General features: G+C 34.8%; 1 protein-coding gene across 7 annotated transcripts in view; it reads right to left on the bottom strand.

Annotated features, from left to right (window-relative positions):
* The window catches only part of RALYL (RALY RNA binding protein like), a 370535-nt gene that overhangs the window by 100200 nt on the left and 247101 nt on the right, over window positions 1–23234 (bottom strand). Inside the window, exon 1 of one of the 7 annotated variants that reach the window (XM_071421355.1) lies at window positions 8091–8250. The exons of the other annotated variants lie outside the window; for them this stretch is intronic. Coding sequence (XP_071277456.1) covers window positions 8091–8127 — 37 coding nt within the window. The 5' untranslated portion in view covers window positions 8128–8250. Of the gene's footprint in view, window positions 1–8090; window positions 8251–23234 lie in introns of those variants that run through there. 7 annotated transcript variants of the gene reach the window in all.

Genomic DNA, 23234 nt, shown 5'->3' with positions numbered 1-23234 from the left:
TGAAATGAAATCATAACATATATTTCTATTTCTCAGGTCAGGCATCCTATTTTACAAGTGACCAGTAGCAAGCCACTGAGATTTTCTTTGGTTTTTAGTTCAGCCACTGAGGGAAAGCAGGACAGTACCTCCCTTACCCTACCACTCCCTATCTAAATTTTTTTTTTTGTTAATTATAGACTTCATGTTTAACAAGAGCATTTTCCCTTGAAGCAAGATTGTTGAAGGCCAGGTTGGAGGGGTCTCTGAGCAACCTGATCTAGTGGAGAGTGTCCCTGCCTGTGGGAGGGACGGGTTGGAATCAGATGATCTTAAAGGTTCTGTCCAGCCCAAACCCTTCTATGATTCCATGAAAACTTGAAGATCATTTTTAAAATAATAAACATGATTTCTGAATTTGGAGACTTTCTGGGATTTGTTTTCACCTCTCTGCTGATAGAACATGTTGCCCTGCGGATGCACAATAAAAATATGGCAAAATCAAAGTGTTGTAAATAGCTGTGCTAAACCGTCAGTGAGCCCTAAGTAAATAATATCTGAATGCAAGCAGTAAAACAAGGCTAGAATGCCATTCTTAGCTCAAGCTTTATGACAGACCTGGAGGTAAACCATAATCAGCAATAGAATTGTTTTCAGACACTATTAATGAGACAGATACCAGCAATTTGGAGGTCAATGGGTGTTGTATTTGAAGAATTACACTGAATTTTCTAAGAATTACACTGCATTTTCTAAAGAATTACTGATTTTCTATGGCAGTTTCTAACTCACCAGGGTCAAAAGAAAGCTTAAAATACAATACGTATTCCTTATTTCTCTATTTATTTATTGTGAAAAGTAGCCCTTGGCAAACTTTATTTTGTGGGAAATTTAAGTAGATTCTAGAGATAGCTGCTGTCTTCTGGAAAGGACAATGTGGAAGAGATGCTATCTTATTTACAGGGACAAGGACAGGGACAGAAAAACCTATAACCATAATCTGTCGTTATAGTTATGGTTATTACTGACAATGCAGCCTATTTTTCAGAATGTTTAACGAACTAAAAATTGAAAAAAAAATAAAAATAAGAAATTAGCTGGAGAAAAATAGAAATTTATGACCAAACCTATAAACTTTTCAAAAGTAAAGATGAGACATGGAATGCTTTCATAGGAGCTAGAGGCTAAATATTAGTCTTTTGTGCTCACATTGTAATGTCAGTTTAACGTGTCTGAGACCTCTGTCCCTTTGGGGAAGTGCAAAGAGGAAGGAGGGAGAATGTTTCAAAAGTAACCTCCAGAAATGTGTCTGGGTTTTACTGTTGAAGAATCTCGAAGATATAACTGCTGAAAAAATGATGGACTTTATGCATCATTTAGGTCTTGATTGATACTTTACAACCAGTAAATATACCTTTAATGATTTATCAGATTTTGGTTAATATTTTGAGGTTCTTGAAAGATGCTTATTAAAACTATGTTTTTTTTCCTTCTGCAGGTGTCACCAGACATGTACTATGCTTGGTCTTTTGACTGGTCAAAGCTGGAGATATGTCACTGAAATACAACGCACTTTGTTTTTTTCATTTTTCAGATTTAATGTGTGCTAAAACTTTCATTCATTTATTGAAAAAAATGTTAAATCTCTCAGAAAGATTGGGATTTTCATCCTGTCAATAGTTTTGATTATGAAAAGAGGCAGAGAAACAGGTTTTGTCTGATGCTAAGACCTGTACTGGAGGTCAGATGGAGGTATTCTTTCCTGTGCTGTTCCTACACAGAAAGTAAATTTAATGCAATATGAAAAAATTTGATCAGTTATGAAAACAAAGCAAAAATAAGATTTGTTCTTAAAATCAGGACTTCTAGTGCGCAAATACACAGTCATGAAATTCTTGTGTTTTTAAAAAAATTTAGAACTTTATACAAAAATAAGCAACAGCAGATTTTCCCTTAGGAGAATAGATTCTCTGTGTTATGAACCTCTCAAGGATTCTTCCCCTTTTCTGAGTAGGCATGTAGGTGGCAATGCTACAGCAGTGTATACAGTTCTTAATAGAGGAAGGCTGTAGTTCCTTTGAGATTTCCAGAGTTTTGTAGGTTTTAGACATTTTATGACAATAATGCTCTTTCCAACTTGCTTACAAACTCTAGGATTTGGGTAAGAACTTTGCAATCAGGTTGATAGTAATTTTTTAAGAGACTTTTGAATATAGATGAGCAATCTGTATTCAAAATCTAAATGACGGAGAGGACAAATTGAAAATTCTTGTAGTATTTTATGACTGATTACACTCAAAAATTTATATCTTAAATCAGCCTGCAGTATTATAAATTTAGGTTCTAACAACCAGACTTCTGTTTGCTCAAGTTAACAACTAGAATTGTCTTTCAATATAGATCACTTCAGACTATGGTTATCTGCAGTTCAAGTTTTAAAAAAACTTTTTATTCGTTTTCCCAGATGTCTGGTTTTTATTGGAGTGCAGTCATAAAAATTTTAAAATTTGACTCCTTATAAAAGACCAACCAACACACAGTAAGTGCTGTTTTACTAATGAGAAATTGTGTTGTTGATGAACATAGCAGCATTTGGTTCCAGCCTGTGCAGGCTGGAGTTTTATTTGTGCATGAAAACCAGTAGTACACTTATATTTCTGATATCTTCTTAGTTTTAAATGACCTTTCAAACATAAACGTTCAGTGGTGTGGCACATTCATTGCTAATTCCCCTAATGCACTTCAAATCACATAATCCAAATTACATTATTTGCATATGCTTGTACTTTTTAATAATCATCTTTTTATGATCCTTAATAATAGCAGATGCATTTCTATGAGATGTCCCTAGCTTTCTGATTTTTCCTTTTTGTTGAATTGTTGTACATTGTCCACTATTCTACTAAATTATGCAAAAGAAAGAACCCCCCCCCAAGCATTTAAACCATAATCTTTTAATGAAGTCAAAGCTATTATTAAGCTTTTTTACTGCCCCAGATTCCTCCTCCATAAAACTGGCTGGCTGAATTTCTTTGTTATGTTCTCCACTTGCATTTCTGCTGTTCTGACTTCTGTTCTCAGACAATTCTTTTAAAGTCAGTTCTGAATCTGTACCTACACTGTTTATTCCTTTCTCTCCCCTTTTCAAGGCAGACTGTTAGCTTTTGATTTGTAAAGGTTTTCTCCACACTTTCAGCATTTCCTCTTCAGGGACAAAAATTCTACTCTTCTTCCCGAGGCAGACTCCTGCCAAGCAGTTGGAAGCATCATGTAAGTTGTGTGTGTTGAGTTTGGTCAGACTACTAACCTTTCAAAAGATGCATTATGAAACAGTTCTCTTTCAATATTTTTGATTTATTTGTACTGTCTAGAAGCAGAAAAAGAAAAAACTATGTCTGCTTTAGAAGTCTACACAGATACTTGAAAAAGTGTCAAAGAAAAAATTGTAGCTCCTTTACACAACATGCTTCAGTCAGGGACATATACCTTCAGTTTTACTGCTTAGTAACATGGGAATAATGAGCATGAATAATTTCAAATAAGCCAACCCTCTCAGCTCACTATGAGCTCCCTTCAAAGCTACAAGAAGAAATTTTCTAACCCTGAAGCCCCTGACTTATTGAGTCACAATTGTATTTTTTATTTGTATAAAGGTTTTATCCATGCGATGTGAATATTCAAAGATATTTGTATTCCTGCAGATCATGTGTTTCTTCTTGTTCAGCCTTATTGCTGATACACTTAATTGCATTGAACTCTTCTTCCCCAAAAGGTATGGAGCAGCAGGAATATCCTGGGGCTATTCCAGGATAGCTTTACATGAAGAAAGCTGTCTCAATACCATGCTGAAGAGATATTCCCTTGTTGTCTAGGTCTCTGATGTTTTAAGGAAAGAGGCAGAGTTTTCTTATATGTATCTGGGTCAGTAGCTACACTTCTTTTCCCCAATGAGATTTGGTTTTCCAGTCACTTTACCTCCTAGCACACACTATATTAAGGGCTGCTGTTTTCTTTGAGCAGCAACAGCCTCAGTGATGAGGTCTCTTTACTGCCCTAAGAGGCAAAAAGAAGATGGAAGTAATCATGGGCTGATCAGACTGTAATATAACATGACTCAACAGATGCCAACTCAGTTCTTTAAGCCTGAAAGTGGTTATTCCATCTGTAAGGGGCAACAAAGAAGATAAGAACAGTAAATCCGTGATAAAAAGGTTTGCAAGTGGGACCTTCTCAATGAAAGAAAATATATTGGACAACACAATAGACCAAAGAATTCAGATAGGACAAAATATTCCTACAAACTGGAATTTCACAGAATTTCTCTTCTTTATCAGTATACACAAAACTCTTTCTTCAGCAAGACAAGGATTCTTCACAAACATACATCAGGTAGCACCTGTGGACATTACATGGTCATCAAGCCATGGCAGAAGTCATTAATGCATTTGGAGCACAATTTGATGTTGACAGGATACTTCATATGGAATGGACAAGTTTGGGAATTCAGTTTCCAGCGCCCTGGAAAGGGACAATATCTGTGGTTATATTTATGGTAGCTGTTGACTTTATCAAGGGTTTCCAATATTCAAAAGTAACTGATCTCCGCCTCAGCTGCCATTGTGCTCTGACTGTTATTGCTGACATGTGTGAGAGGTCCCATGATACACTGAAAACAAGAAGCTGAAGAAAGCAAGAGATAAGTTCTGTTTTTTCCCCTTAATTTCTCCATCCTTCCTTTACCTTTCCAATTCCCAGTTCAGCACTCTGGCAGCACCAGCATCTCTCTGGCAGCACTCTGCCATTTCCTCCTAGGTGCTGCTCCTGTGCTGGACACCTTCCCCAAAACACATCTGCCTGCCACACTAGCCACTACTCTCTTTTTCTCCACTTACATTTCTTCTGAGTCAAATTTATGGTGTTAGACCAAAGAAATATTAAGAATCATCTTTTCATGCAGAACCCTTCACAAGGTTGTGGTGATTTATCTTGTCAAGCTACACAAACCACCAATAAATAAGAATAATGAGAGTTTCTTAAAGTTGCTTTATAGGTAAGTAAGTTTTTTCCAATATTATTTTCTTCAGGGATAGTGGCCTTCCTTGATTCCTGTAATAGCCTTCCTGTGAAGGCACAAGAAAGATTGTAATGAGAAATTGAATGCCTGCTGCTCATTTTGGGGGAGGAAGCCTGGAGGCATGTTATCTCCAGAAGGTGGGACTGTGGATGGCTGCCCCTCCATGCAGAAAACCCACACCTGCACTGCAGCCTACTGCAATACTTTTCCTGACCATCCTCCCCAACAGCCCCAAAGTAGGACAGTCTATGATTCCAAGACTTTATTTCAGAAAACTCTACCACCACACATTTACCAGTGCCCAGTAACAAGGCTGTGTTGGCTATGATGGTTTCCCCTCACTCAGCCATTACGCCCATGCAATCAAATGAGAAACCAGCCTATCACCTAGATAACATCCTGAATCAAGCATCCTGAAGGATCAAGCATCCTATCATCTGCTTGTGCAGAGAAATGTATGTATGGAGGCTGTGTATTTGTCTGTAGGTAGGTACACACAATCATACAGAAATAGCCTTAATCTGAATTTTGTTTATTCAGTGAGATAAGTTTTACAATTACTTGTGATAGTTATTTTAATCCTCATGAGTTACAATGTTTATGGAATAAATAAAATACTCTAAGTATTTAATATAAGGGCCATTTTTCTACAACTGAACATAAAGTTACAAGGAAAGAAAAACATTAAGATTAGCTTAGAATTTAGAAGATTTATGTATTACGTTGTAGCTGAAAGTATGCATAGGAAACCTTCATCCCATTCTTACAGACAGGTAGGTGAACACATTTTTTGCATGTATTCTTTGCACCTGAGACAGAAATTGGATATGGAGATTACTTCTATTTTGCATTAGAAAACGCCATCATGTCTCTACGTTTTCTATTCTCCTCTCTTACCAGATGTGCTTTTGAATTAAGTACAGAATGCATTTATAACTTTTTTAAAGCATTAAAAAAGGGGGTTGAAAAGCAATGGTTATAGTACTCTAAGGAGTGTATGAAATCCAGAAGTATAATTTCAGTGGATAGGAAAAAGCCACAAAGTTCACTTTCATTTTATGCCACAAGTTCAGGTGTGGTAGTGAGATGTAGTGAGAGGTAGTGAGGAGGTATGGATCCCAAGGTTTACTCCACATATATTGGAAATTATATACTCAACATCTTTTCTTATGTTTCATTAAGGAGCACCAGAAATGCACAGAAAATGTGGTACCTACCTACTGTTTAATGCAGCTGCTACCATAATTCCTTATATTTCAGAATAAAAATTGCTTAGATTAAATCTATCCTTCAAAAAGCCTTTGAATGATATAAACAGGAGCATTATCATTTTTTTGTTTCTTTGTTAGGGTTATTTGAGTTATTAATTAGCTAATGTATTAATGAAGCATCCATGTATACAGTACTATATAAATCTACCTATATATGTATAATATATATGCCTATATATGTAATTTATATAATATGTATGTAATATTGAGATATTTTCTAGATTTGGATCTTAAAATTGAAGACAGTTTTAAAACAGAAAACATTGCAACATCCACCCTCATAATTACAGTGTGAATTCTGATCATGTTTCATTGGGTTTTTTTTGCCTCTGGACAAATCACAAATTTTCCTTGGGGTTAGCAGGGGTGAAAGCAAGGTTCTCTTCAAAAAAGCATTTTTAGAAGCATCCTGTGCCATTTTAGTGATTACTGTATCTTTGCAACAAAACCCCCTTAAAACTCATCTACCCTAGCACAATTTTTTTTATTGTACACTATAACCAGGCTTGGACAGGAGACATTGCAAGAATGCAGCTGGGTATATAGAAAGAGCTCCTGGTTTACATAATAATGGTGACAGTAATTAATACATTAAAAAGAGCTAGATTAATCATAATTTGCCTGTATATAAATAATTTTCTTCTATTGCTGCTATGAAAATTTATGATAATTTATTTGGTTGAATGTGATGCAGATGATTGATTTCTATTGCAGAGATTTTAGCAGAGATCTGTCCTGCTAAACTTTCTACATTCAGCACATCCATTTCTTTTGAGCAAGACAAACTGAAGGACAGCTACACTGATTAATCTACAAGGACCCAGAAACTGAGGTCAGTGATATAGCTGTATATATCCCTCTGAACCCTAGCAATGCTCTTGTCCAAATGAAGTCCAAACTTATCTGGTTTTGAATTTGATATTCTGCCCCTCCTGCCCTCTCCCCAAAACCACAGTGTGTATATGGCATTTTTCTTAGAGGAATGTCTTTTTTTCACAGCTTCTGACATGCTCTCTATTCATAACTCAGCCTTTTACTAGATTTTCTTGGAGCAGCAGATACTTCATGACCTGACCCACAGCACATTTTCACTTGCCTCAGTCACCTGTTCCATAAGCTTCCAGAGGAGGCAATATTGATACTGAAATTCCCCCATCTGATGCCGTAGCAATTTAGAAAGTCAAAGAGGTGCTTGACTGGAAAGTCATGCCTTAAGAAGCCAGGGAATTTTCAGGGCTGGAGTGTTGTAAAGGCACAGCAGACACACATGCAAGCTTCTCTTTTCCTCTGCTAGCAAACTAGTTAATTCTGAAAGTTGTGATATAGGAAAATAAATTAACTGCCCTTAAAGTTCTGCTGTCACTGGCTTCTTAATGCAAACCACACAAAAAAGTCCACCAGGGGAAAGCATGTCAGCCTCGTCAAATCAAAGGTCACAGCTAGCCACTAATTAAGCCCTGAATAAAGGTTGCTCTGCTGAACTAAACTTATATTTAATCTTTGTTTCTTTGTTGATGCCATCAAGCAATCACTTTCTGAGGGTTTCCATGGTAACAAGTGAGCTTTTTTTTTTTTTTCCCTTCATTTTAAAGCTCTTTCATGCACCTAATATGAGGAAACAGTGGGATAATTGGCATGGAATACTGATCCTGTTTTCCTGGTATAATTCAAGCAAAACAGGGTAAAGTAAACATGGTTTTCTATGAAACTGGAGATTTATTTTCCCTCCTCTCTAAGAATATTAAAAAAAACTATAATTTACTTACATCTTTGGTTTCTGCGTTTGCTCTTGTACATAGTCATTGTGAAGAAATTCCACTTTCTAAGAAATAATTGCCTTGACCACAGACAAAAGAGATCGTGCTCCTGCTTTGCAGTGAGACAGTTGCTCACTGACAGAAGGTAACCAGCAATCTCTCGGAGAAAGGCAGGGTAATACCATTCTTCTAAAATCCAGGGGAGCTGCTACTGGCTCTAGCTATTTTTTCTATTACAAGGCTCAGAGACAAAACATATTTATTTTGATACTTTTTTTCAAATGTGTTTGATACCAGCTAATAAAAATCCAGAACACAGATAGAGTCATGTAATCAGACAAAGTGGGTTAATATGCTATGCAATGGTCTGAAATCAAGATTCCTTGAAAAAGCCCTGACATAACTAAAATTGTATAAATGACCTCATAAACTAACAAAAACTAACTTTCCATTGAGAGGGCTTAGAATTATGCATATGGGTATGTTAAAATATTTTTGGTTACATTTTCATTTCTATTACATTTTCAAATTACTATTAAAACAAAATCAACACATGTTGATCAATTAAATCCTGACTACATGTTGGAGATCATGAATAGATTATTCTATAAATAAATAATTTATATAATATTCATTTATAAAATGAAATTATTTTTTTCATGCCTATAGTTGCTTCTGCATCACCTTTCAATTATTTAATTTGGGGAAAGTTATTTGAATAACATTTTGCTGATGGCTCATTTTTGTAGCTACCTCACTGCTCTCAGTCTTTTGAATCACAAGGTCATGGGGATAAAGTGACAGCATTTTATGATCATCCACATACATGTATATCACCATTTCAAAGAATCCAGATATCTTTCTAAATGGAACAGGTGAATGGTGAAGAAATTTTTGCCATGTTGAGGAAATGGGAGTTGGTATTTGCCATGCTGGTTAGATTACAGTCAAGAAGATCCCAGTGGCAATAATGGACTTGAAAAGAAGTAGAAAATCCAGATCATTCAGCAATAAGTCTACCTTTAATAAAATTGAGTGAATATATTTTTCAATGTTTTAGGAAATTTGTATTTTGAGCTGCTTGCCATCTTAAACCCAGAGAGCACAAACACAGAAGCATCTAAGGAAAAAAAAGTAGAATGACTGAAATGTCTTGAAAACTGGTAATAGTACTCTTTATCCTCCTTAAAATGCATATTTAGACAGCAGCTCCCTAACTATTCAAAGAAATAAAGAAAATATTATTTTCGGCTTACATAAAAAACAATAACATTTGGTGTTCATGGATCATTCATGTTTCAGTCAAAGAAGAACAATTTGGTAGCATTTATCTAAAACATTGACCTATAGTTACTTTTCTAACGAAAAACAATTAAAAGAAATGAAAAGAAATATCTCTTTCAATCTGCCTGCCCTAAATTTAAATTTTTCATAATTTTTTCACCTCTCAGATAGATCAGATACATTTTTATATCTCCATATAACCATTAAATGATGCACATGGTGCACCATGTGCACCATTTAATTCTCCTTTCAGTTGTTCAGTAGTCACAAATCCTCATATTGACACGTCTCTAGTTACTGAAGCAAAATCTTTACTTTATATTGCTCTATTAATCTAATTTCCTCCTTCTATCAAAATCTGACCACATACCTTTTCATTTGCTTTGGATTTGTATCAGGAAAGCTGAGGATAAAGTGTAGCCTGAAGAAAGTAAAAGAAATGGATAGTTTTTTTAGATTTCTTTAGTATCTCACCTACAGTTGTCTCAAAATACCACACTTGAGATTACACCATATCAATTGTTGAGGTCAGTAGAAAGGTGGGAGATTGCAAAACAAATCAAAAGTGACAGGAAGGAAAAAAATTAGTATAATTGTTAAGCATGGCAGCAGACAAAATATCTGCACCATATAGAAAGACCCTGGAGGCCTTATAGTCAAATAGCATTGTGTAGTTAATATCCATTGGAGTCAATATTTTTGCACCAATTTATATGAACCGAGGATAATTCCACAGTTGCCCTGCTCAATTTTCCCTCTGAGTAAATTTGCAGCCGAATCAGATCTGTGATCTGACTTTAACCACAGAGATCTGTGGTCTCCCTTTAAATTTACTGGTTCATCTAGCAATCTTTTCTTTTCATGTTCTCTTCCTTCTTCTACCTGAAGGCTCCCAAACATATTATTCAGTTCAAATTTTCCTTGTTTCATTGACTTCGCAACATGTCTCCAATATTTTTCCTCAGCTCACATTAGATTGTAATTAAAAAGCCCAGATCATTTCCTTGTCATTAATGTCTACTTTTCCCCCTGATTTTTATTCTGTGTTTAACCTAGCTATATATTACTAACTCTCAATGTTGTCTAATGTACAGCACCTACAACAACTTGCATATTTTTTCCACTGGTCTTTCATGCATTATTCTATTACAACATGTATTTATATGGAAATATTTTGGCAATGGTACAATATAAAAAATTAAACTAAATGGTAATTTCATGGGATAGGGATTAATTTATTTTAAATCAATGATCCTTGAGAGCACAGCCTTTATTGCTTTTTTCTTTGTGTTAATTGGAACTCTGATTCTTCAGTGCAGTGAAAGACATTTGCTAAAAATAAACATAATCTGTCTGGCAAATCACTGTAGGTCTCTTCATGAGAAAATACTGCAAAAAACCCCACACCTTGAATGTGCTGGCTTGCTTTGAGTGGGCACGGCATCTTCCTGTTTTTCTGTATTACTGTTTTCTGCTAGGAGAGTTTAAAATTCACTTTCACAGTGTTACACCTTGAAAGAAGTCAGAATCTGGCATATGGCTGGTTAAATGTAACCAGCTTAGTGATGTGGGAAGAAATGAATGGAACATATGAGCAATAAAAAAATCACCTGGTCACATTAAACTTATTGCTTTTCTACAAGGATGCATCTTACATGATTGAAACAGTTTAAAATGTTATTTCAACAGTCTGTTGGAATGAATTTTTTCAGTCGTTGCTGGTGGTAAAAGAATTGATAATGTCTACATCTGCACATCTCATAACATCTCTTGCCTTTCTCTCCTCCCCACCTTATAGGTCCCAATAATAAGGTCCCAATATTTTCTTTGATGTAATAAATTTATCAAGCTCTCATTTTTTAAGAAGAAGAAGAAAAGAAACAAAATGCAGATATTTTAAAAATATAACTGCTAACATGAATTTCACATATTACTCATCAATAAACACTTTGTCTGGGTGGTATGCTCAATTTTATTTTTATTGAAGAGATCTTAGGCAGAAAAGGAAGGTGGAGGAAGCTTAAAGTCTGTTCTCTCTTTCATTGTCTAATTTAGCACACCCAAAGAGTCTTCTCAGATAATAACCTTTTATAGCTTCCACTAGTTCTTTTTATGATATCATCTAAGAAAATATTACATCTATGAATATGAGTTAGTTTTTTCTTTGAATAAAGGATAAATGTAAGCATCAATGTTTAACCTCCTCCAAGTAATAACCCCTCCTTGATAAAATTATTGATGTATTAAAATCATGTATGTGAACCTTTTACTGATAAATACTTATACAGATATCTGACAATGTTGCTTCATAATATGTTGTAATATTAGATAAATAAAATTCACTTTAACAAGAAATGTCACTTAGCTAATAAGGCAGATTTATAAGATATTCTTTTTATGATGTAATGAGGACAGAGCTTAAAATATTGGCCAAACTAGCCCTGCCTAACACTGGTAAAATACTGCAGAAACAGTGGCATGTTGGATGAGAAGAAGTAAAATTTGTACATGTCATGACTACAACTGTAAGTTAAAATCAAGGAGTTACAAAAATGTTTTTCAGGACACAACAAAGCTGTCTAGCATTCCTGAAACACATCAGAAATAAAAACGATTGACAGTGCTAAAGAAGGAAAAGTTTTATTAATAGGTTAGCTGTAGATTAAAGGACTCAATTCCACTGCCTAAATATTCATGTCTTGCACTAGTTCAATGATTTGAGGTATCTGAGACATTCACACAGTGCCAGAAAATATGGCACAGCACCTGGGGAAAACCTACAACCTTCTGGAGCACCCTGCTGAAGCCAAGACTGTCTTATGTGGCTCTAGGCAAATATCTAGGCAAGTAAACCCTGCCCAAGAGTTTATATTCAAACCTCATTCTGATGATTGCCATTATTCTCTAGCATTTTTATATTTAGGGTCATTGTTTCTAAGTGTTCCCAAACTTTTACTCTCAGGTCTTCACCTGCAAGACTGTGATTGACTGTAGGAGGAATTATGTGGAGAGAGAAAATGGTGTGTGACTGAATTTGTGAATTTGCTCAAAGAGGCCACTATTTGTTAGTACATAATCACAGCTGTGTGTATTAAGAAATTGTCTGGATAAAAGAGAAACAACTTATCATAACACTTTCAAATCAGCAATCCTCCTCTTTACTAAAGACAAAATGCAGTTAAAGTGTTTCAGAAGTCTTCCATTTTTTCTGTTGCTTTATGCTCTGCTCCAGTGTTTCTATTCAAAAGAATATAGTTTGCAAGATATCACAAAGACCTCATGTATTTATCAAATGCTGCATTAGAATAAAATTTTCTACATTCACAGCCTTTACATCATCCAGTCATTTAGGAAAAAAAAAATCAGAAGATTTTTTTTTTCTGGAGCTGTTTGATTTTAAGAAAACTTCGGCTGTTTCTTTTCTCTATTATCTTCTACATGTTTGCTGACCCCTTTTACTTTTCCTCAGTGCTATCAGACAGTAATGACACTTCACCACAAAAGATTCCTTTTTAGATAGCAGGAGAAAGCCCCTATGGTACTGGTCCTACTTTCACCATGGGTAATTTTTTCTTATTCAGTGAAGCTTTTTCACTAGAATTTCATTTGTCTCATTGTTACAGTAGCATTTATCTTTAGTCTTTAAGGAATTCACCGTCAAGCTTCCCTCATTAGATTGTGCTCTTTTTATCAGATGTCACTATAAGAATTTAACAATATGATCATGGAGGTATTAAACAAAGCCTGATACCTTCTTTCTCAGGTAGGAGCCCTCATGGCCCTTGCCCAGTTCCCAGCATGTTCTCATTCCTCCAACAAGAAGACTAGAAATACATCTGGATATTTTTCTGTGAGTCATAATTTCCCAAGGTTTAATGTGTCCCTTCCTACAAATATAACATTGGAATCAACATGTGTTTGTCTAAAAATAAAATTGTTATCTATTATTAAAGAGAGGAGTTTCAAAACATGAAGAAGGTTTAGAGGAGAAAACCCTAAATCAACCAAGTAGAGTTACTTTTTAGCTGTCCTTGAACAAAAATTTGATGGAAAAAACCATGAGTAAGCCATTTTCTCTGTCTAGATGTTAATACAGTCTGTAAAACAATGATTTAAATCATTTTTTGGAAACCAAGTTTGTTAAAGGTAAGCATAAGAACTTGCTAAAGGATTTATAACAGATTAGGTATCTCAGAGGAACCTTCATAGGAGATGGATAAGATGACAACTTGTAGTTTTTTCCAAGCCTTATTTGTGATCACATATGCCCAGATTCAATATCAAGTGTCATAAGATTCAGCACTGGCCAAGATCTGGTCCATCTTAGTCCTTCAGCCTCCCTAATTTTAACAGAATATTTCAGGCAGGGGGAGACTAGTATGTCATGGGCTACTTAACACCAGAAAGTGTGAAGCATGTAATGTCCTGTATCTACTTTTAAGGAATACTGAAAAATGAACCTCTGCTCTTAATGCTGGAGCAGCTTTTTTAGAATGGTGTTCTAACTCGTTTCACTTACTTTACACATTCCATAGATATAAGTGTGTTTGTCCCATTTTAGAGTAGTTTCTTTCCTAATCCATCTCAGTCCTTGACAGGTTTGTTCTTGGTCAGTTTCCTTTTGGTTTTGAGTGATTTTAATATTTTGGGGTTTTTTTTCTAAGTCCAAGCTTCTCTTCATCTTAACCTAATTTTATTTTATCCATGTTATTTTTATTTTATTTTTTTAACTAGCCTTGATAAGTTTTAATTTGTTCTTTAAAATGCTTTGCTTGCTAGTTTAGCTGGGACTTTAATTATCTTGTATTTGATCTTGATGAGATTTTCACCATCCAGCAACAATACTTGGTTACTTTTACATTATTTCTAAACCTCTGTTTAACAATTGAGACAGTCCTAAGTGGTGGTCTGGTTCAAATTTCACAGATTATGGACTAAGCACACCTCCTTACCATTAAAAAGAGTTAGGTTTGTATTCCAAATTTTTGTCCAAATATAACTGATTCCACACAAAACCATACTGTCTTTAGAATTTACATTATTATGGTAAAGAATGCAGATGATGTATAAAGAAGTGATGTCAACTTTTCTGATCATTAAACTATGTCTTAGCAATTTAATTTATGAGCATAATACTATCAAACATTCCTTATATTTTACCTCACAGTAATCCTTTAAATGATCATAATCTTTAATATAGTACAACATCATGCCAAAGTTAGAGTTCACTGAATTTCCTAAGTAGAGGACAAACATAGACCTGTAGTTGGGACCATATTAATTAAATACCAAATTTTAGAAAAATGTCTATTAAGAGAACAATTTTTATCAATTATCAATTGACAATTAACAATGTTATCAATTTAATTATGAGCATACTAAAAATTTAAGTGGGTCTTTGAAACAATCCTAATATGTCTAGAATTAATATTTCAAAATGTAATACTTTTTATTCACTTGATAATTTTTTATTCAGTGGAAAACTGTCAGAAAGATACCAAGTGTTAGAATTTTTTCTTCCTTGTTAAATCTGAAATAAGTCATGGTGCCTCTGACAGGGACCAGTTTCTATCATCTCAGAATACTGCAAATATAGAACAGTAGACAAACACCAGATGTGGGGCCAAAGCAGCTGTACTCCATTAAAAAAAAAATTAGGCTTTTAACAGACTACCAAGTGCTTAATTATGTATCAAGCACTTAATTGTGGATTTAATACAAAATGTTCATACATATAATTTCTAGAGAAATAAAGTGCTGAATATGGGTTAGTTTTCATGAGAAATTTAAGAAAGTTCTATCAATCTGTCTTGATTCTGCTTAAGTTACAAAATCATTCCACCTCCAAATAAAAAGTTGTTTTTAATGGGAATTACACCCACAGTGTTATATTCTCTAAACAGATGATATCTGTTTAAATTTGATTGGAGTGCCATCCAATGAAATGCTGCCCTGTTTTCCTTTTCACACTGGTTTTAGTTATCATGCTGATGAAACACTTCACCATGCTAAATTCAATGGGACAAACTTAGAGAACAGAATCCACTCTTGAATAATCCAAGAATATTTCAAAAATACACCTCAAATTCAGGTCCCTTGATTCTGTAAAAGCACTAAGTACTCAAATGTTTCAAACAGGCTTTTCAGGAATAATCATTTGAAGAAACCATTTGCTGTCATCACCATTGCACTATGACATCCTATTTTAAAGTTTTTATATGTTCATTGAAACAGATTGGACTCAGATTCAGAATGCATTTTCAGTTCTTCAGTAAAGTGAAGAAAAACCCTGTGTCCAAAACAGAACAGGGAGAGCTTGAGAAAGAGCCTCTTGTAAATAAATGAGGCCCTTAAAATGTCAGTTTAGGGCTCACAGCAATGCAAACTGATGATGCTTTATGGCATGGCCAATAAACAGTTGCTGCTTCAACCTTTAATTTCAGACTAATGCTTTTTTTACAGCAATCAAGAGAAAGATGAAAATGTTCTGCTTTCTTTTCTCTTTGTATGGCATCTTTCTCAGTGTGGGGGACTCAGGACAATTTTAGTCATAATCAATCAGTACAATTGCTGGCTTGAGAGGGCAAATAAGGCCTTTAAAAGAGATGAGAAGAAGATTGATTTTTGGAGTGATGGAAAAAGCTGTATTGTAGCAATTCACCACCAGACCATGCTAAAGCACGCACTTTTGGCACACATAAGAAAACATCCTTTGAATTACAGGGAATTGTGAAATACCAGAATGACTCCAACTCCACAACTACTCAAACATTTTGTTGTGGTTTTTTTAAGGGTTCATGTTCTTGTGTTTGTGTGGGGTGGCAGTGTGGGGAAAGGGCTAAGAAGGAGTTGTTAAATTAAAATTATTAATTCAACTTGTTTAATGTCTTCATGAGATTGGTGGATGGCAGGGGAGAAGACACTTTTTTCATAGTCTAAATTAGACTGCATGTCTCTTCTGGGGTTATGTACATTTTGAGTGTGCTGAATTAATGAATTCAGATTTAGAATATGCCAGCTATATGTCAACTTCTCTAAAAATTACAACTGGTTCAAAGACAATTTCTGAGACAATTGAATCCTATATGGAAACACAATTTTTTCCACTATGCTTATAGCAAGCCAAATTATTGATTTTTGTTTTAAGCTCAAATCAAGGCTGGCATAATAACATGATAATGCCATATAGTATTTAACATTTTTTCACTGGAATGCTTTAAATATGTTCACCTGTTTTTGGTAAGGGTGTCAATATTTGAAACACATTTTGCATATAAAAGGAAAAAAAAAGATCTGGCCAATATCTACAATACCTACAAAATTTTACAGAAATAAAAAAAAAACATAGTTAGTTGTAGAGGACATCAGAGTATGCCTTTGCATGATAAGGTATTGCCAGATGAAACACATTGTCTAGTAAGGAATGTTTCAAAATCACAAGAAGAGGAAATTGGAAAGACTACTACTTTCACCTTGAGGTTTTACTACTGAATAACACATAATATTTCGAATTAACTGCAAATGCACATAACAACTCTGTTCAATGTTCAAACCCACAAAACAGAATTATGTTCTCAATGACCTGAAAACTAATTAAAAAGAGATATCTGTACAGTAGAGGAGATAAAGAATGCTTTTATCCCCATGTGGATTTAGTAGGAAAAATGCTTTCTTATCCAGGTAAAGAGTTAAGAAGCTAAGTGAAAATGTGAAGCTAAGGCATCCAGGATGTTTTATTAAACTGTACTCTAAAATCATAGGCGATGAAAAATGCAGGGAAAAGTTTTCTATTCCCTGTTCTATAGCACCTTGGAAAGGTAACACCATTTCTGGTACTATGAGAATAGCAATTTCTGTAGATAGTCTGTTCAGAGAAGATACCAAAACCATAGGGATATCTAGAGTAATTTTTGACAAGTCTGTCCCCAGATCACTATCATTCTTGAAATTTTTGTTCTTGGTTCAACTATACCAGATGAAATGTGCTGATATTTTTAAATGAAGTCTAAATTTTACAGATAAGAAAAAATCCCTTTGTGGTGTTGCAGCAAAATAAGAGAGGGATTTAAGAAAGGCAGCGTTACTACTCACCTTTAATCTCTAAACTGAAATTCCTGCTCATGTCTTAGCATATGAAAGGTCTAGTGGATTATTTTGGAACTAAATTTCATAGGATTCAGTTTAACCGATGCTGCACTGAACACGTAGGTCCCTCCTGCCATTACCGAAAGAGTGAGGTGCCTTTAGAAGCTGGCACAAGGATGGCCATGAGTGTTGTCTGCACTGACATTTAAACAATAAAGGTAAGAAATGTTCTAAGTCCTTTCAAAAGGTGTTTCCTGCCTCCTACAGCTCCCTCCTGTCGATTGCAATGAGTGGGGCCATCTGGGCAGTTTGCTCATCAGGGCCAAGGGCAAGCTGAAGGTGAGCTCTCTGTCTAGGGTGCTGCATGCCTCCCACCCCAATTAGGGTCGATGTGGGGCTGATTGTGGGTCAATTACTAGACCATTCATTGCTTTCAATAATAGAGACATCAGCTCCAGTATCAACAAGCCCTTTAATTTTTTTTTTTTGCCATCTACACTGCATATTAAGGTTGGCTGAGCTGTTGTAATAGAGCTAGTCCAGAAATCTGTGTCTGACCTGTGCTACCAAAGTTATTTGTAGCACAGGTCAGCCTTGCCAGTAAGGGTTTTGTTGGCAAAAGGAATAAGTTGTGGTATACATTAACGTGCAGGTATAAAAGCAGGGTGGCACAGGAGTCCATAGTATAATTTGTATTTTGCCTTCATAATCCAAATCAATAACCAGGTACTACAAAAATTCCCAATTTAGTGGCAGAGGAATGCACTATAGCTAAGCATGGATGTTGTTACCAAGGGGTCTCCACATTCCAGTAGGAACTAAATGTACTGAGGATGTCATAAGAGTTACTGATTCCCTGGAGGCAGCCCTGCATTGCCTGTGGTTTTCTGCAGCTAATTTATAGCAAAGAAAACTACAAATAGAATACCTTAAATGAGAACCTTTGCTCTGAAGTAGACAGGAACATTAAACTTTGTGGGAAGCTAATTAATATCAGGCAAAACATTAATCCACCAGGTTTTTTTGCATACCATAAAAAATGCTATGACTAGTCCACATTTTACACTGAGTCCACGTCTCTCGTTTAAGACCACTTACACATTATTGTTTGGAACCATCCCAAACCAGTCCAGATTCAATTTACCAGTACCATGCTTTTTTGAAATCTTTTAAATCCAACATCTGGACTATTCCACTAAGAATATTAAAGGGATGAGTCCAGATTATTATTTATTGTGGAAGGACACTATACTTATGGCCCAAATATTTTAAAATATGAGGTTTGAAGAGTAAAAATCCTGCTGTACTTGGAATCAAATGCTACTACAAAGAAAAAATGAGAATATTTTGATTTGATTTGCTGATGACATTGTTCTTTGACCCAGTCACATTTGGTGGTGGTTTGACATTTTCACTGTGGTTTCACTGGCTTCATCTGTGTGAAGGACTTGGCAGTTTTAGATTTACAGTTGAACTGGATGATGTTAAAGGTCTTTTCCAAACTAAATTATTCTGTGATCCTATGGTTCTTTGACTAAATGAAAAATAGTGATGCTTTCATATTTTCCCAGGAAGCCAGCAGATTTATTGAAACTGACAAAAGTTCATAGGTGCTTGCAAAAGGCAAAACACAAAAAACCCAAGATCATGTCAAGCATATGATGAAATCAACTTGTTCCAACTTTAATGTAAAACACACACAATGAAAATTATGATTGACATTTTCAACAGCTTCCAGTAAATATAAAAATAAAAACCATGTGAAAAACTGGGGCAGGTTTAACTGATATAAAGCTATTGCAGAAAGCATTGCACTTTCTCTGAGCTGTACTGTGAAGAGAGTTTTCTCTTCTGAGAGTTTCATGTGGCTTCTGCCAACCTACCACTGAATATTTGAACAGCAGACAAAATACACCAGATTTGACTAAATGGGAAGAGAAAGTGTTGGAAATCAATACACTGGGTGGAAGGGTCCAGTGGAGAAATATAGCCCTGCCAAGAGGATTTTTGACAAATGTTCTGTATATACCCCCCACTGTAGAACAGTGCCACAAACCCCACAATGTCCTGACAGCAGCAGAACAGGTGATGATTGTTATTAAAGAGATTAAGATTTTCAAAGAGTCTCACAAGACACAGATCTATTCAGTAACCTTCATTCAGGATAATAAATGTTAGTGAAATACTTTTTCAAATGTTAATGGAAGCATTGCTTCTGAATAATATCAAATTAATAATGTTTAAAACACCTGACCTCGGGGAAAAAGAAATAGCTTTATGTTTCTTCTAATTTATCATGCAGAAAACATAGAGGGAGGTTCAAGAATGCAGTATTTTTTATCACTGAGTTCAATATGAAGAAAATAATAAAATTTTTAGATGTTGTAAATTAGAAGTTATTATACAACTTAGTTGCCTGGGTTCATGGATGACTGAGTTTCATGATGTAGGAGGTTCTATGTTATGCAAAAAATAAATCCAGGGAAATCATCAAGATTATTTTAATTTAAATTAACTGAATATTTGGCTCCCAATTCTTAACATTCCAATTCAGTGAACTTACTAACCTAATCTTTTCAATAGAAGAAGGAATTTGATATGTAAATGGTATCTCTGGCTGAACATATTACTAAATCATGCCATTTCACTGCCCAATTTCATCTCTTTTGGTAAGATCATCATACTGGAAGTAGTCCTGAAATTTTCAATGGCCTCAATATTTCTAAGGGTAACTGAACTAGAATATACTCATGTGCTGCTCTTTAGAAAAATGCTGGAAATTTTTGTCTAAATTTAAACAAAGAAGCTTTTAGGAGTTTATTTAGCAACTGCACCTAAAAAGTGATGTACCTTAAAACCTCCATCTACAATCTGTCCTGAGATACTAGCAAATATAGGGCATCATGTGTTAAGCAAAATAAAATACTGCAAAAGAAAGCAGAATTAACTTGTCTTAATGATAAATACATTTTTAAAAGTTCAATTTGCAATGCAAGCATATTTTCTTGCAATCTGAAGTCATAGATAATGGAAATAATGGCTTTAACTTTTGAAAATAAATCACACATATTGAAACGTCATTATCTCAGCTTATTATGCACTCATATTGCTCCATTCCACCAGAAAAAAATTGTCATTCCATTTTAAAGGCTCCCCTCACTAGAAATCTTGGCAGCATTTCATAACAATCCAATTTAAAAATACAGCAATTTAAAACAAATACATGAATTTGTCTACAAAGACACCATTAAAAACAAAAAAAATTCCAACAAACTGAACAGATAAAGTTCATCTCTTCTGGTAAATGTTAAGTAATTTAAACAAATGGATAGTTTATTATTTTAAAATTACCTTTTTTTAATAAAAAAGTTACTTATAAGAGGCAAGTATCAGAACAAGATGCTGCATAAAAAAATACATGCTTCTTCCAATTTCCGAGCTTCCCTTTCAAACTTGATTCTACATATCAGTAGGAACTATTCTGTAAAATCTAGGAGACACAGAGAGGTAGTCTATGCTAAACTATCCTGTGTATAATTGATCTGTATTATTTGGACAAGGAAAGTAGAAACATAAGTGGGATAGGCCCATTTATTATATCCTGATCTTTGTGAATGAATGAACAAATTCCTTTACACAATTGGATGTAAGATTCAAAAGATAATTCAACATTTATATGAAAAATTGGACTGTATTCGAAATGGAGACAAGAGTTGCAAATTAAAACCCAGTCATGACCAAGACGATAATGTTCTGCCTTAAATTTTAAGTTCTGCACATTGACAGATTGCAGACAAGTATAGAGACTTATCACCAACCTATTCATAATTTCCTGCCCAAATCAGCAATTAATTGCACTCCAGTGAGCCTCAAAATATGGAATATGAGAAATCTATGCTCATATAATCATGCTAACAGCAACATGAGACAAACCCACCAAAAGGGAAGTAAGGATAAAAGGGGTTTTTCCTTCAAATGATAGTCTGTTAACCATTCCTTATTTTGTTTGGACTTAATTTATAATGTCTTTTTTAAGCTGTGGCTCATGGCCAGTTGTACAAAACCACTCAGGCATTTTCAACAACAAGGGCTCTGCAGCAGATTGTTTTCCACAGTATTCGGCCCCTCTTCCCAGAGATAATATATTGTGCTCATTCTTCTGGAAGTTGAGTCTTCTTTTCTACTCTAACACCAAAGAAATTTCTTTCTTCTTTACATTTAGATGCCATTTCTACCCATTACATCAATTTCCCAGAATGGGCAATACAGATCAGCCCATTTGTGTTCAGTAAGTAAGTTTATTTTTCCCAGTTTTTACATCGAACTGTCATTCATACCTGTGCCTGTTTTCTCAGTGATTAGATTTTACTTTTTTCCCATATGATTTTCAAAATTATCTTTTTTACCCTCCACTTATTTCTATAATCAAAGTAAAAATTGATCCAAAATTGTCAGTTTGCTCATCATAGAAAATTTGTCTTACATAATTCTAAGTATTTGCCTGGTAAGTGCACAGCCAATTTGATCTTTTTTCTTTTATTTTTCTCTCAGTAATATTGTGAGTTTATATATTTTCATATAAATTTAATGTTTTGATCATTATTGTTTTCAATAATAAATTTCTAGTCAATCACGTACTTTTGATATTACGGATCACTAGTTACCTATTGGTCCTTTTTTTTTTTAAGAATTTTGGGGAAAATTTTCACGCAGATAAGTACGTAAAACTTGAATTGCTTATTTCTCTTGCCTCCCACCTCATCAAAGAACCTCTTCCTTTAAAGAAAATGTCTCTATTTCCCATAGAGCACACTTTAACAGATCAAAATGTGACAAAACATTTTGTTTTTGCAACCTGCCTGAACTGCGCGTATGGAAAAAAGATCATGGGTCTGCATCAGTGACTTTTACACAAGCGATGGCACAGACTTAGTAAAAAGATTTATAACACAAGGCAGAGGGGGTACCCTTGAATTATGGTACTTCTATCAAAGAAAAAGAAAAGATAAAATATTTAAGTCCCTGGACCTTGGTCGGAGGACCCGTTCAGTCTCACAGCTTTGTCTCCAGTGCCATCTGCTGACACGAGCTTCCATTGCAACTCCCAAAGAAAATGGTTCCTCCAGAAGCCAATTGTGTTGTTTCGGGCCTGCAATAGTTGATGTCACCAGAAATTTCTTTTCAAAGTGATTAATTTCACTCACTTTTAAGATGTTATGTTCCTTGTGGGCATGTGGATGTTTTCAGCAGAGCTAATTGTCTGTATCACCATCACACATTACAAATGGAGATGTTTAGAAGATTCTGATTCTTAATGTGTTCAAATGAGAAAAAAGAGGAGCTATTTGAAATCTTAAAACTCTTCCAAACACAGAACAATCAGGTTGCTTAAATTCAAATGAACATGACTAAGTTATGCCCTGAAGTCGTAATTTGACATAATTGTTTGATCTGCTGGTTTTTATTTAAGATACTTCTTGTCTCACTGAAAACCCTTTACACCCAAGAACGATCTTGGTTTTTAATCCCACTGGAGCTGAAGTGGGATTATCCTCTTAAAGTTTATCTTTATAAAGTGGTTTATCTTCTTAAGGAGGCACCACAATGGGGAAGAGCATAAAATGCAAATACTGAACTTTCCAGTATGAAAAAATGGACAATACTAACTAGAAAAAGAATGTGTGTGGCATGCATTAGGGAAAAACTAGCAAATATATTACTTTTGTTCGAACTCTAAGGCATCTCAACAGAATTTTAGCGCTGATCTGATTTTTATGTGTTTGT

Source organism: Agelaius tricolor, unplaced genomic scaffold, assembly GCF_023055355.1.
Source record: "Agelaius tricolor isolate 1412-34295 unplaced genomic scaffold, bAgeTri1.0.p SCAF_2, whole genome shotgun sequence".
Taxonomy (NCBI): domain Eukaryota; kingdom Metazoa; phylum Chordata; class Aves; order Passeriformes; family Icteridae; genus Agelaius; species Agelaius tricolor.
Note: the sequence above shows the minus strand (reverse complement) of the source record. Positions and strands in the feature narration are given on the sequence as shown.